This window comes from Camelus ferus, chromosome 18, assembly GCF_009834535.1.
Source record: "Camelus ferus isolate YT-003-E chromosome 18, BCGSAC_Cfer_1.0, whole genome shotgun sequence".
Taxonomy (NCBI): Eukaryota; Metazoa; Chordata; class Mammalia; order Artiodactyla; family Camelidae; genus Camelus; species Camelus ferus.
Window position 1 is genome coordinate 7,185,108 of NC_045713.1, and position 12,284 is coordinate 7,197,391.

The window sequence follows — 12,284 nt, forward strand, 5'->3', positions numbered from 1 at the left end:
AGTGAGGGCACCTGGGGGGCTATGCTGAGAGCAGGCTACCTGGCACCAGCTTCTCATGGAGGAAGAAGGGGCCCAAGGGAAAGACAGCATGGCCTCCTGGGCTGCAGTGAATGGCTTGTCTAGACAAGCAATAAGGCAAAAAGTCTGGAGACTAGGAGATCTGAGGAAGACTTCAGCTCACAGATGGACCGATGGGGGCTGAAACGAAGCATGTGGATCTCGTGTCTTCCGTTAATGCCTATCAGAAAGTACCACTGCACAGTGTCAGGAAGATCGGGGGCAGCACAGACTGGGGCCCGCGGCCTGCTCACGGGTAGGACAAGAGGCAGGTCTCCGGGCTTCTCCTCCCCTCGTCAGCTGGAGCAGCTGCAGTGGTGGCCCACAGACCATGAGCTGCCGCCCAATCGCTAGATTGTGTGTGGGCCCCCGTGCCAGTCAGGACACAAAAGGACAGCACATGTGTAAGGCAAGGATACCCAGGCAGTCTGCAGGCTACCGGAACAGGAAGGACATTTCAGACTCCGAGCACTACTGATTCTTTTCCACTAGTGACCCCTTGCCCTGATATACCTGGCCGGTGCATAGACTCGTTACCTGCAGTCTGATCCTAGGACGGCACAAAAGGCAGTTTGCAGTGATCAGAGCTACACCAGACGTCACGCTTCCTTGCTGTCCCCAATCCTGACGCGTCGTCTGCCTGACCACTATGGCTACAGCAGTAGAGAGAGAGAGATTTCAGTGACTACTACTAAGAGGTAGAAAAAACTGAGAATATGAAAATAAGTGACATGAGGGAAGAGCGAAGTCGCTGGGTTTCTAGCTAACAGGAGGTCCCAGGGGCTCCTGGCCACTCTTAAATCTAAGAGCCTGCAGGCAGAAGAGTCAGGATGGATTTAAGGTAATCATATTGTGTGTTGTTGGCTCCTGGAATTCAGAAGGAAGCATCTCAGGGAGAGTCAGATTTTCACAGACTTTGGCAGAAACAGAGCACACATGACCAAAAAGCACACAGGCTGACAAAATGTTCCCAGTGACGGAAAACGTGCTCAGTGTGCAGGAAAAAAGCACGACGTAGGCCAGGATGCAGCTACGCCACCCAGTGTACCGCAACCTCCTAACACGCATGTTTGCAAGTGCTCAAAGTTCTATTTACCCCAAATCCAAATTTTCTAAAAGTAAAACCAGTAGGAATAGTTCTCTCTCTAGAATAGTATTGAATAACTAACATTGTTTTTTATAGTAATAGTCCTAAGGCATTACAAGATGTTATAAGTTTATTCTAAATCCGATTAAATTGTGTTCCATGTGGCTCAATTCTTTACAAATCGTAAGTCTTGAATATATGTTAAAACAGTTAAACAATTTTAATGTTTCCTCCTTGATTATACTGGATACACAGCAGTTTAACTCAACAAAAGGCTACAAAAGGCGAAGCCAGTGTGGCTTTCGGGGCCTGTAGTGCGGGGAGGGGACCCTCCCCCACAGGCTGGTGGGTCAGGAACCCGCTGTGCCCCGCCTGAGCTCTCACTCCTCTGCCTCCCTGATGTTGAGTGAAACAAAATCTACCCTGGAGTTTACACTGCAATTACTGGGCTTTCTCCCTAAGACTCACGTTCTAAAGGTAAAAAACAAAAACCACCGAGAGAGACTTGAGCGTTAAGGCCCTTCACTCTCCGCAGTGTGGACTCTCTGATGTTTGGAAAGATTTGACTTACTGCAGAAGGTTTTCCCACAACTATTACACCAGTAGGGCTTTTCCCCGGTGTGGATTCTATGGTGTTTATTAAAATTTGAGCTGTGGTTAAAGGCCTTCCCACACTCCTTACATTTATACGGCTTCTCTCCAGTGTGGAGCCTCTGATGAGAACTCAGGCCTGCGTGCTGACTAAAGCTCTTCCCACACTCGTTACACTGATACGGCTTCTCCCCGGTGTGTATTCGATAATGTCGAATGAGGCTGCCTTTCCCGCTGAAAGCTTTTCCACAATCTTTACACTGATAAGGTGCCTCCTCAGTGTGCATTCGCTGATGTTTAAGGAGGTCCGAGCTCTGACCGAAGGCTTTTCCACACTTACAGTCATAGGGCCGGTCTACCAAGTGTGTTCTGTAGTGAAGGGTCAGGTTTGAGCTGTGGCTGAAAGCTTTCCCACATTTGGTGCACACGTATGGTTTCTCCCCAGTGTGTGTTCTCCGGTGTTTAGTGAGATTTGAGCTATTACTAAAGGCCTTCCCACACTCAGCACATATGTAACGTCTCTCTCCTGGAGCAGGTTTAGTAATTAATTCTCTACCTTTTGGGGAACCTTTGTCTTGGAGAGGGGATTTTGTCCCTCTTTCCTTTTCAAGACTTACCCACTGCCTTTCTAACCTGGCCTCACACTTATTGGCAATAATCATGGGAATACTGTCCCTGACGAATCCTTCTGCATGAGATTCTTCAGAACCTTCCTGCTTATCTGTTGATTCCTCATTCTGGGTGTTCAATTCACAATCTGAAACAATAAGGAAATAGGACATGTCAGTTGTTTCCTGTTCTGAGAAGAAGCTGTTAAATGAGAACTAAAATCACCAGGTGACACTGGCGGATTCTAAAGGGTAACCAAGTATCGCTCTATGAAGTCACAATATCACACTGACACACGTTAAGTCATCGTCAAATCTAGTTTACAATGCCAGACTTTCGCACAAGTCCCCTAGCAGACACTATTATGGTCTGAGGAGTACGTGGCTATCTCTGCCAGGAGAACTTCACACACAGAGGGCAGTCAGGAAAAACCAAGCATGCTGGGGCAGCGGCAAAGGAGATGGGTGATGCTCAGGCAGAAAGAAGCAAGCAAGAAAGACTGTAGAGGGTCAAAGTTGATTAAGGAAAATAAAAAGAATGATTAAGGAAGAGGAGGCTAGTGGCAAACTCACATTTCACCAGGCAGTTGTACTTCTTAAAAGTCCATCTAACTGCCCACATACACAGAAAAGTGGAGTAAGAGAAATTTACACTGAAAAACGGGCTCCCTTTGAGAAGTGTCACCCCTCCGCAAGTCCAAAAGCTTTGATCAACTAGGTACTTTCCCTGAACCCCTTTCTCCTCGTCCCTGTCTCTCTCCGCACCCGACCACCTTCCTTCCTCTGCTGTCAGAGCTTCCAGGCCCACCCCTCCTCACTGCCTGCGTGACTGCAGCGGCAGCAGCTAAAACTGCTTCCAGCCTCCATGACGAGCAACCACGTGGCTACATGGACAGGTTTCCCTCCAAGTTGCCAAGAACTATGTGTGGGAAACAATTAACCTCTTAAGAGTTAAACATTTTAAATGGCCTAATGAGGCAGAAGTTGGAAAAGAATTTACCAGGGACCATTTCTGCATAATCCAAAAATGATTATAGCAGGTTCACTAAGTCATGAACAAATGAACCAGTACCACCTCTTACTGGTTCATTCACCTGTCCTCACCTCCTTTATTAAAAGCTCACTTCAACTCTCCCTTTATGAGGGTGTCATCTGTTCCCACGCCAGGACTCTGTGACACTCCGAGGGAGGAAAGGTACTCATTCTGCCTCGTCAGCCAGACCCGTCGAGTCAGTCTAGGGGGTCACCCCACAACCAGGGATTAGTTATTGTTTCTTCAACCACAAAAGCCTGGGGCACTGAGCAGCAGCCCAACAGATGGTCCACACCTTGAATCTTTCTCAGCTCTGGAGTGAGATCCTGTTCTTCACCAGTCTCTTGGATGTAGAGGGGACCCCAAGACTCGTATCTGTGACTGGTCTCCACAGACTGTGCCTCTGGGCTGCTCAGGGATCCCTTCATGGTTCCTGAAGATGACATCTTCTCCCACGACTGTTTCTGTTCACTTGGAGGCGGTGAGGCCTAGAGACAATCAGGAGTGGCTGGGTCTGTGCACAGCTCATTTTAAAAACCAGAATGAAAGAAAATCTCTGGAGAGCTATGTAGAACCTCTAGGAAAAGAAAAAGAAAAAAAAAATCCATCCCACTCAATTCCCAAGGGCAATTCCCTAATTCCACCTAGGACAGCAGAAGAAAAATAGGAAGAAGCTGGTCTGACTCAGCAGGCGGTCATTCAGCTATTCTAACCGTGGGCAAACCAGCTCCCAATCTCACAGAATAAAAGGTCCCCCAGCCCACCTGCTGTGCTGGCTCATCCAGTTCTCGCTCCAGGTCTTCCAGCAGAGTGACGGCCTCTTCAGCACTCTCCGGGCAGTGCTCCTGCACCCAGGCCTGGAGCTCCTGGGGCAGGATGGTCAGGAACTGCTCCAGCACCAGCAGCTCCAGGATCTGCTCCTTGGTGTGGATCTCAGGCCTCAGCCACTCACAGCAGAGCACCCGGAGTTGGCTAAGGGCCTCCCGGGGGCCTGGCGTGTCATGGTACCCAAACTGCCTGAAGCGCTGGCGGAACAGCTCCAGGCTGGGAAGGCACTTCCCTCTCTCCTCCTCCTCAACCTTCACAATCACAGGCCCCTGCTCCCGTGGAGGCCTAGGGCCCAGGACGGTGGCCATGCTCAGCACCTTGGTCATCACACAGGCACTCCAGAGACTGAAGCTGGGGTTCTGTGTAGCAGGAGTACTGGTTCCTTCGGGTTTCTGGTTCTTTAGGGCTACACGTTAAACCTATGAAAATACGGTTACCATAACATTAGCAAAAAAAAAGGTATGCTTTTTGGTGTTTACAGCCACACCTTTAGCACAAGAAATTGTGGAAATTATGGCCACCATAAAACTACCATATAACAATGACAGTCAGAATCTTTCTGGAGTCAGCTCAGGATATCCTGCTTTGATCTGACTTTGTCTCCACTCTCCAAAAAAGTGCACTGTGGCTCAATTCCAATCTTGTGTATATATTCACAGGAAATGAAAATGCTAATTCAAAAATACACAAAATACACATGCTAGCCACTATACATAAAAATAGGTTAAAAAAAATTTTTTTGTATAGCACAGGGAACTATGTTCAGTATCTTGTAATAACCCTTAATTGAAAAAAATATGAAAATGAATATATGTATGTATATGCATGACTGGGACATTGTACTGTACACCAGAGATTAACACATTGTAATTGATGGTACTTCAATTAAAACACAAACAAACAAAACAAACAAAAATACACATAAACCCCAATGTTCACAGCAGCATTATTTACAATAGCCAAGATATGGAAGCAACCTGTGTCCATCAACAGATGACTGGATAAAGAAGATGTGTACACGTGTACACACACACACACACACACACACACACACAGAGGAATACTACTCAGCAATAAAAAGAAGGAAACTTTGCTATCTGCAACAACATGGATGGACTTGCAGGGTACTGTGCTTAGTGAAATAAGTCAGAGAAAGACAGATATTGTATGTTATCACGTACATGTGAAATCTAAAAAACAAAACAAACTAGTGAATAACAAAAAAGAAACAGACTCACAGATACAGAAAAGAAACTAGTGGTTACCAGTGGGAAAGAGGTAAAAAGAAGGAGCAAGATGGCGGTAGAAAATTAAGAGGTACAAACTACTATGTATAAAAGAAATAAGCTACAAGGATTATTATTGTACAGCAGAGGGAATACAGACAATATTTTATAATAACTATAAATGGAGTATAATCTTTAATAGTTGTGAATCACTATGTTGTACACCTGTAACTTACATAATATTATAAATCAAATATACCTCAATTTAAAAAATGCACCATGGCATAATTTTAAAATTAAATTTAAATTAACCTTGCTCCAAAACTTGTTTCAGAATCTTAGAACTCCCGAGATCTCAACAGGCCATCTACTGGCCAAATGCAATCTGTCTAAACCTACAACTTTTAGCTTCAGCATTAAAAATTTACTAGTCAAGTGACTGGACTAGTCAGCATAACCAGAAGTCATGTTAGAAGGCTAGACTAACTAGCGTATTTGTAAACAATTGAGCATAATCAGGGATGTAACTTGAGCTGCACTTGACCCATTTTAAGAGGAGCACACTCATGTTTTTAAATGCCCTTTACGTTTAGCTTTCACAGAAGGGCAAGTGGAATGACAGATTAGACTAAAAGTAACCTGTGTTCTGTCAGAGGTATTTCTTTTGATGAGATACTGCTGAGAAGAAACTGAAGGGAAAAATTAAATCACAATTGACGATACAAACCAAAAAATGTTCAAAAGTATTATTTCTTTTAAATTTTAAATATTCTAGGTATTTCAGTCAGTTGACACATTAGAATACTGAAAACATCTGTAGTAAATATAATTACTTCCTGTTTCTTCATTTGCCAAAAAAGTGAGATCTATCCACTCAACACTTGCTGAATAGCTGCAATGGGCCGGATGCCAGGACGGCAGGGATGCACGAGAAAGACACATCCCTACCCTCACAGAGCTTTCAGGCTGGAGTCAGGCGCTGGGGGGAAGCGGGGAGGGAAAAGTGAGTAGACAGACAACAGACTCAGTCTGTCACTACTGGCATTCACTAACCATACATTTTGAAAGAAAACTACTTAAGTTAGTTAATCTTACAGGCTTGTGACTGGCCTTCCTGGTGAGCATGTTTTCAAACTCTAAGCAGCATCTTTCCCACCACATAGGTGTTCCCACACTGGATTTGAATAATCTAGATCAGGAAAGCCCCAGTAGTCTCAATAAAGAGCCAAACACATAAAAATCTACGTGGGTGCTCGTTACATGACATTACATAGATAACAATGGTAGAGACCATAAAAAGGATGTATAAATAGTTTATAAAAGCTGAAGATGAGGGAATAGGAGTTGCAGACAATCTAAATTTAAGGCGTTTAAAAACTTGCTCATTTCTAACATGCATGTCAATCTCCATGGATCTGGCTTGATAGCACTTGAAATATCAAGTCTCACACACTCATAATATTTACACAATCACACTGAAAGGAACAGGAAAAATCACTAAAAGTGAAATTTCTGGGTTACAGAATAATGGATGATTTCAATTTTTTTAACTCTTTTTTTTGACTTCCCAATTTTCCTATAATGGGTATTATTACTTTTGTAACCAGAAAATCATAAAATCTTTAAAGGGATCATAAAACAATTTTTAGCAAACAAAACAGATTTTATTTCTAATGCCCCAACTTCATGGCCTTCAAAGAAAAGCCCAAGAAAACAAAAAAGCAGCAATTCCAGCCCATGCAGAACCTCCCCAAAAAGGTACATTTATGTTACAGCTGTATTAAAAATGTGTATTTTCTATGACTATTCCCCTTTGTTTACTTTTGTGACCAATTTTGGTAATTAAAAACATACAAAATGGGATTCTAGGAATAAAAGCTTAATACACAAATGTACATGTATAACTGAATCACTTTGCTGTCCACGTGAAACTAACATTGTAAATTGACTACACTTCAATAAAAAATAAGAATTAAAAAAAAAAACCCTTAATATGCAGCCTTGCTTTTACAAGAAAGTAATTATCAGCTAATTAGTTCAGAATTCTAGGGATGCTAGCTGGGACTTCCCTCCACCAATTCTGAAGCACCCTATGATGTGCCAATAGGTATTCTGACACAGTGGACCAGAATCAGCATGAAACACTCCCTTATGCTGTCCTCTGCGTCCAATACACTGCTGAAGCTCCCAAGTTCAGGATTACTTGAAAACTGACCCAGGGGAGAGGCACAGCCATTTAGCCTCTTAAAATAAAGGCACTAGCACCAAATGCTAAAATAACCTAAATATAAAGGTAGTAGTGCTGGGAGCATTCCTTAGAAATGCTTCCAAGGGGACTTCCTAAGTGTTGGAATAACTTTACATAACTGGTTACAAATTTTCCCACTCTATCCAGAGGAGGGCACCCCAAGAACAAAAAAGACTTGGAACTTGTTTGGGCAGCTCAGCTTCTGGGATCCAGCCTGGGAAACTCAGCAAGACACTAGGAGTTATAATGCAGGCAGGCAGCATTAAACAGGGAGTCTCCTATTATCACCTTCATGCGGGATCTGTTCCCAAAACTTAGTAAGTCCCAACTCAGAGCTGCCACTGTACCACATGACGGCCTTTACAAAAACACATACACAGTCACAATTAAAGAATACAAAGTTTCCCTAGATGCTGCTGCTTGGCAACCAGCTGGGCTGGCTCACCAGCTCAGTGATTTATTCTACGTACCAGTTTCGTAGTGCCCAACAGTGCAAATTCACACCCCAGAGAGGCCACAGACAAGTGGAAGACTGGGTGCTTGGACCCTTACTGCACTCACGCTCCTTGGAGGTTTCATCCAGTCACCTGGCTTTAATTACCATCTATATATTCACAACAGCCAATTTATCTCCAGCCTGGACCTCTCTTCTGAACTCCAGATTCATACAACCAGTATGTCTTACGTATTTCAAGCTTAACATGCCTGAAACTGCACTTCCCATCTTTCCACCAAAGCTGCTCAACTCCGTTAATGGCAACTCCATTGTTTTGTTTTTTTGGACCAAAAGAAACCCAGTCATCTGACTTCTTCACATCTACACAAAATTCATGAGCAAATCCTATTAGCTCTGCATCTGAGAGATTCAGAGTTCAGCTACTTCTCACTACCTCCAACACTGTTGTCCCAGCCCATCATATCTTGCCTGTTACACACAAATCAGATAACAACATTCCTCTGCTCACACCTTTCAAGGCTTCGTCTCTCAAACAGGGTAATACCCAAAATCACAAGGCCAACAAGGCCTCAAAGATCTCAGACCCTGTTGCCTCTCTGACCTCATCTTGTCCCTCTCTTCCACCTAACAGACTGGCAAAGTTTTGTTTTTGTTTTTTTTTTTTTGATAATGTTCTATCCACTGTGCCCCACACCCTCACCCCAACCCGAGTAAAGCCAGTATGAGGTTATGCTGAGTTGTCTAAAGATTCCTTTAGGAATGACTTCCAGTCTTGGATTCTAAGTTTTTCTTAATAAAGCATTTATAAAATTAAAAAAAAGTATATGAACAGAAAACAGAGGCTTCATTACTCATATTGTCCTCAACCACAATGAACTACTTTCTTTAAGATATCTAGAGTATTTAGCACAAGAGGCCCATCAAGCAAAAGTTCATGGTCTAGTACAAGCAGCAGTCTTTATTCTGTTCCCAGTTCCCCTCCACCTCTTTTATGCTAATTTCCCAAAGCTTATATGCCCTTATGAAAGTGCCCCAAAACCATTCTGGAACAAGATGAGGCATAAATAAACCAAATTATCATAAATTCTAACAACTTAATGGGACTTAACAATTAATACCAGACTGCTTTTAACATACTCGTTCTGTACCTGAAAACTCCTATGCAGGCAAATTTGACCATTAAAAATTTTTTTGGAGGGGGAGAGAGGTAATTAGTTTTGTTTGTTATTTTAATGGGGGTACTGGGGATTGAACCCAGGACGTCGTGCATGCTAAGCATGTGCTCTACCACTGAGCTATACCCTCCCCACAAATTTGATCATTCTTGAGGCACAGATTTCTACTGCTGGACAGTTCTGATTGTTACAAAGTTTTCTTTAACCCGCATCAAATTCTGCGTCACTTTTCATCTTCTTTCTTTACTGATCCTAGTTCCATCTTAAACCAAAACTGACTTTTTTCCATAGTTGCCTTTCAATACCTGAAAACAATTTTCTTGCCTTTTAACTCTTTTCTTCAGTTTTTTTCAACTGTTCCTTATGTAACAGGAGATTTCCAAGTACCCCACTCACCAGATCACCTTTCTCTTGACAAACTATAAATAAATGGCCCTTTAAATAAGTGTTTCCAAACTTGAGGAAAACCTGTTATGTGCTTTCGAACCTGAACAAAGCCCAAAGGACTGTTTCTTCCTTAGATCAGACACTGCCCCAAACTTCTGAGGCTATTTCTCGCAGGCGGTCCCTAATCTCCTCGGGCGCATTCTTATCTATTAGCCTCGAGTTCGGGCCGCCAGTTGAGAGGCAGGGAAAAGAAGGCAGCCCTGTTCAGACTGACGGACGCCTCGGCTCAGGGAGTGGAGAGAAAAACTGCTCTAGAACGCGAAAGAGACCAACTTTCAACTCTTAAACCCCTGGAGGTGGAAAAGTCTTTCAAGGCACAAATGCCTCCGCCGTCTGGGGCTGGGCAGGGACAGAGGGCTCCTCCCACCGCCCTCTCAGGACCGGTCTGGGGGGTCCCCAGGGGACACAGCTGCCTAACACACCCCTCCTTCTCCGCATCCTTTCGACGGAAACTCCCTCTTCCGCCTGCCACGAGAACCGGGGACCCGGAGGCTCACCGCGAGTCACAGCCGTTCAGCGCGCTGGAACACCTCGACGCTCACCGCGGCCGGCGCAGCCGGAAGTGCGTAATAGCCCCGCCCACGGAGAGCTGTAGGGTAGGGGTCCGCAGCGGCCCCTCTAGGAATCTGGGAGGTCTTCGGTCATCTCGGTGTCTCGGGTACCTGGGAGGTTGAGGCTCAGCAGCAACTAGAGTTAGGCGCCCCCGCAATGTGAACGGGCGGGGACCACGTCCCCTCTCCATTTTTTTTAAACCAAGGAGGAGACGACCAGATGAAGGCTTGGGGGTTCTCGCAGCCCGCCCCCGACGCCCAGGGCCAAGGAGAGGCGTGAGCTCGGCGCAGCGACCTTGGTCCCCTTCGTGGACTTCAGAGGCCCGTTCATCTGTGACCCTCAGGTCGGTCACGTGATGAACCCGGTCCCCGTTTACAGACATAGAGCCCCACGCTTATCCCACGAAGCCAGAGATTCAAGTACCATCCTCAGAACCAGGTCACAGCGGCATCAACCTGAAGTAGCTGTGATCTTGGGGGCTTTGCGGGTTCTAAACTTCCTGGACAGAAATGTCTGAGGCTGCCGTCTAAGTGCTCCTGATGCTGCAGGACTTTGTAGAAAGGTCTTTGCCTACCTCCACCCCCACCCCTCGGCTCAGCTGCGGGTTTCCAGACTGTACATTCTCAGTGTTTTCGATCTCAGCCCCACCCCTTATGGCCCCCACTGAGTTTGCTTTTGCCTGGTCCCTCAAAAGGCACACGTGTTAAGGGACAGCAGCGTGCCTGCGCACTGAATTCCGTCTAAATGCATTATAGATTTGTAGAGATGAGACAGCATTTTCCCCTATGTTTTCTAGGATCATTTAAATTAAAAAAATTTTTTTCAAAGACATACAGAAGTATGTAAAGTAAAACAGGTTAACTTAGGTGGTCCATTATCGTCTCGCATTAATATTACCATGACCAGATGACAAAACCACAAGAGAGCAAAGGAAAAGTTAGCCGGTGTGACTGGTGGCTCACTGTAATGTGCATTTCCTCTTCAGAATGGTTTTGATTTCCAAGAACCTCCTACTCTTCCAATGAATTCATTCAACAAACTTAAAGAAGCTACACTCTATCAGGCACTGTGTGAAGGCACAAGAAGAAAATGAAAAATGAAAAATACACGCAGTTCTTGGCAAATATGTAAACAAATAATTATGGACATGGTCAATGGTAATAGAGAGGAGACCATTAAATGGTGACTGAGCGAACGTGTCATCTTGGGGATGCACAGCCTAACATCTCCTGACATGCAAACATCCTTTCTGTGACAGCCCTCTGCTTCTAACTGCTTCTGTGGCTGGGAGCTGACTACTTTAGAACAGTTCCCTCCTTTTGGAGAGTTCTGATTGCTAAAAGTCCCTTAAATTAAAGCAAAAACCTGCTTTCCTGTAATTTCAACTCACTGACTTGATTGTAGTCCTGATTACTTCTTTTCTCTCACAAAATGGCATGTAGTTGTTCTTGTCAGCCCTTGAAAATATTTGAAAACTCTCACGTATGATTGTCCCAAAGATCACCAACAAGGGGGTTCCATGATCTTGTCTGAAAGTTGCTTCTGGGTCTTGGAATGTAAAACGTAAAACGACCCTGAGAGTCCATGGCTCCTCATTTAAATAACATCCCTACTCTCCCGCTTTACTGTCTCTACATTATTCAGTTCTCTTTTGTCTTGAAGGATTATTCAGTTTGAAAAAGAAAGGGACCCCCTCCCCTTTGTAGCAGAAATCCAAACGGGGAAAAGCTATCACTGGTTACTTAGGTCCTGGTTCCCTCCCTCTCCTTCCAGCTAGGTGTCACGGTTCTCTCTAAAATGGTTGCTTTCTGGATTTTCCTCTCTCAGTCTCACCATCACTTATTTTTGCTGCCATCCCTACGTTTGGCCAGCAGAGGGCAATCAAACCTTGATTTCTCTGCGAATTTGCCAAGCTCCTCGCCTGTTACAGCTTCGAAAACGTCCCTTTTCTTCTTCCCAGAGGAAGTCCACCTGT

The 12,284-nt window shown here is 44.6% G+C and overlaps 1 protein-coding gene across 2 annotated transcripts; it reads right to left on the minus strand.

The window, feature by feature from the left end:
* Window positions 1-1,256: 1,256 nt before the first annotated feature.
* ZSCAN21 (zinc finger and SCAN domain containing 21) lies at window positions 1,257-10,367 on the minus strand. 2 transcript variants are annotated; one of them, XM_006181255.3, is made up of 4 exons: window positions 10,255-10,367; window positions 4,141-4,623; window positions 3,672-3,864; window positions 1,257-2,492 (listed from the first exon to the last, which is right to left on the minus strand). In XM_006181255.3, exons 2-4 carry the CDS (start codon window positions 4,528-4,530, stop codon window positions 1,657-1,659), a joined length of 1,419 nt encoding a protein of 472 aa, XP_006181317.2. In that variant the 5' UTR covers window positions 4,531-4,623; window positions 10,255-10,367; the 3' UTR covers window positions 1,257-1,656. The 2 variants fall into 2 exon arrangements, with proteins under 2 accessions (XP_006181317.2, XP_032315639.1); XM_032459748.1 differs by having other exon boundaries at window positions 10,180-10,301.
* Between the last annotated feature and the right edge of the window lie 1,917 nt (window positions 10,368-12,284).

What these genes read in the sequence shown, in the direction of transcription:
- ZSCAN21 (XM_006181255.3), bottom strand. Translation starts at nt 4,530, where the DNA reads ATGACCAAGGTGCTGAGCATGGCCACCGTCCTGGGCCCTAGGCCTCCA. An exon ending in TGGATGAGCCAGCACAGCAG is followed by an intron (nt 3,865 to 4,140) that starts GTGGGCTGGGGG and finishes GATTGTCTCTAG; the next exon opens with GCCTCACCGCCTCCAAGTGA. An exon ending in AGAGCTGAGAAAGATTCAAG is followed by an intron (nt 2,493 to 3,671) that starts GTGTGGACCATC and finishes TTATTGTTTCAG; the next exon opens with ATTGTGAATTGAACACCCAG.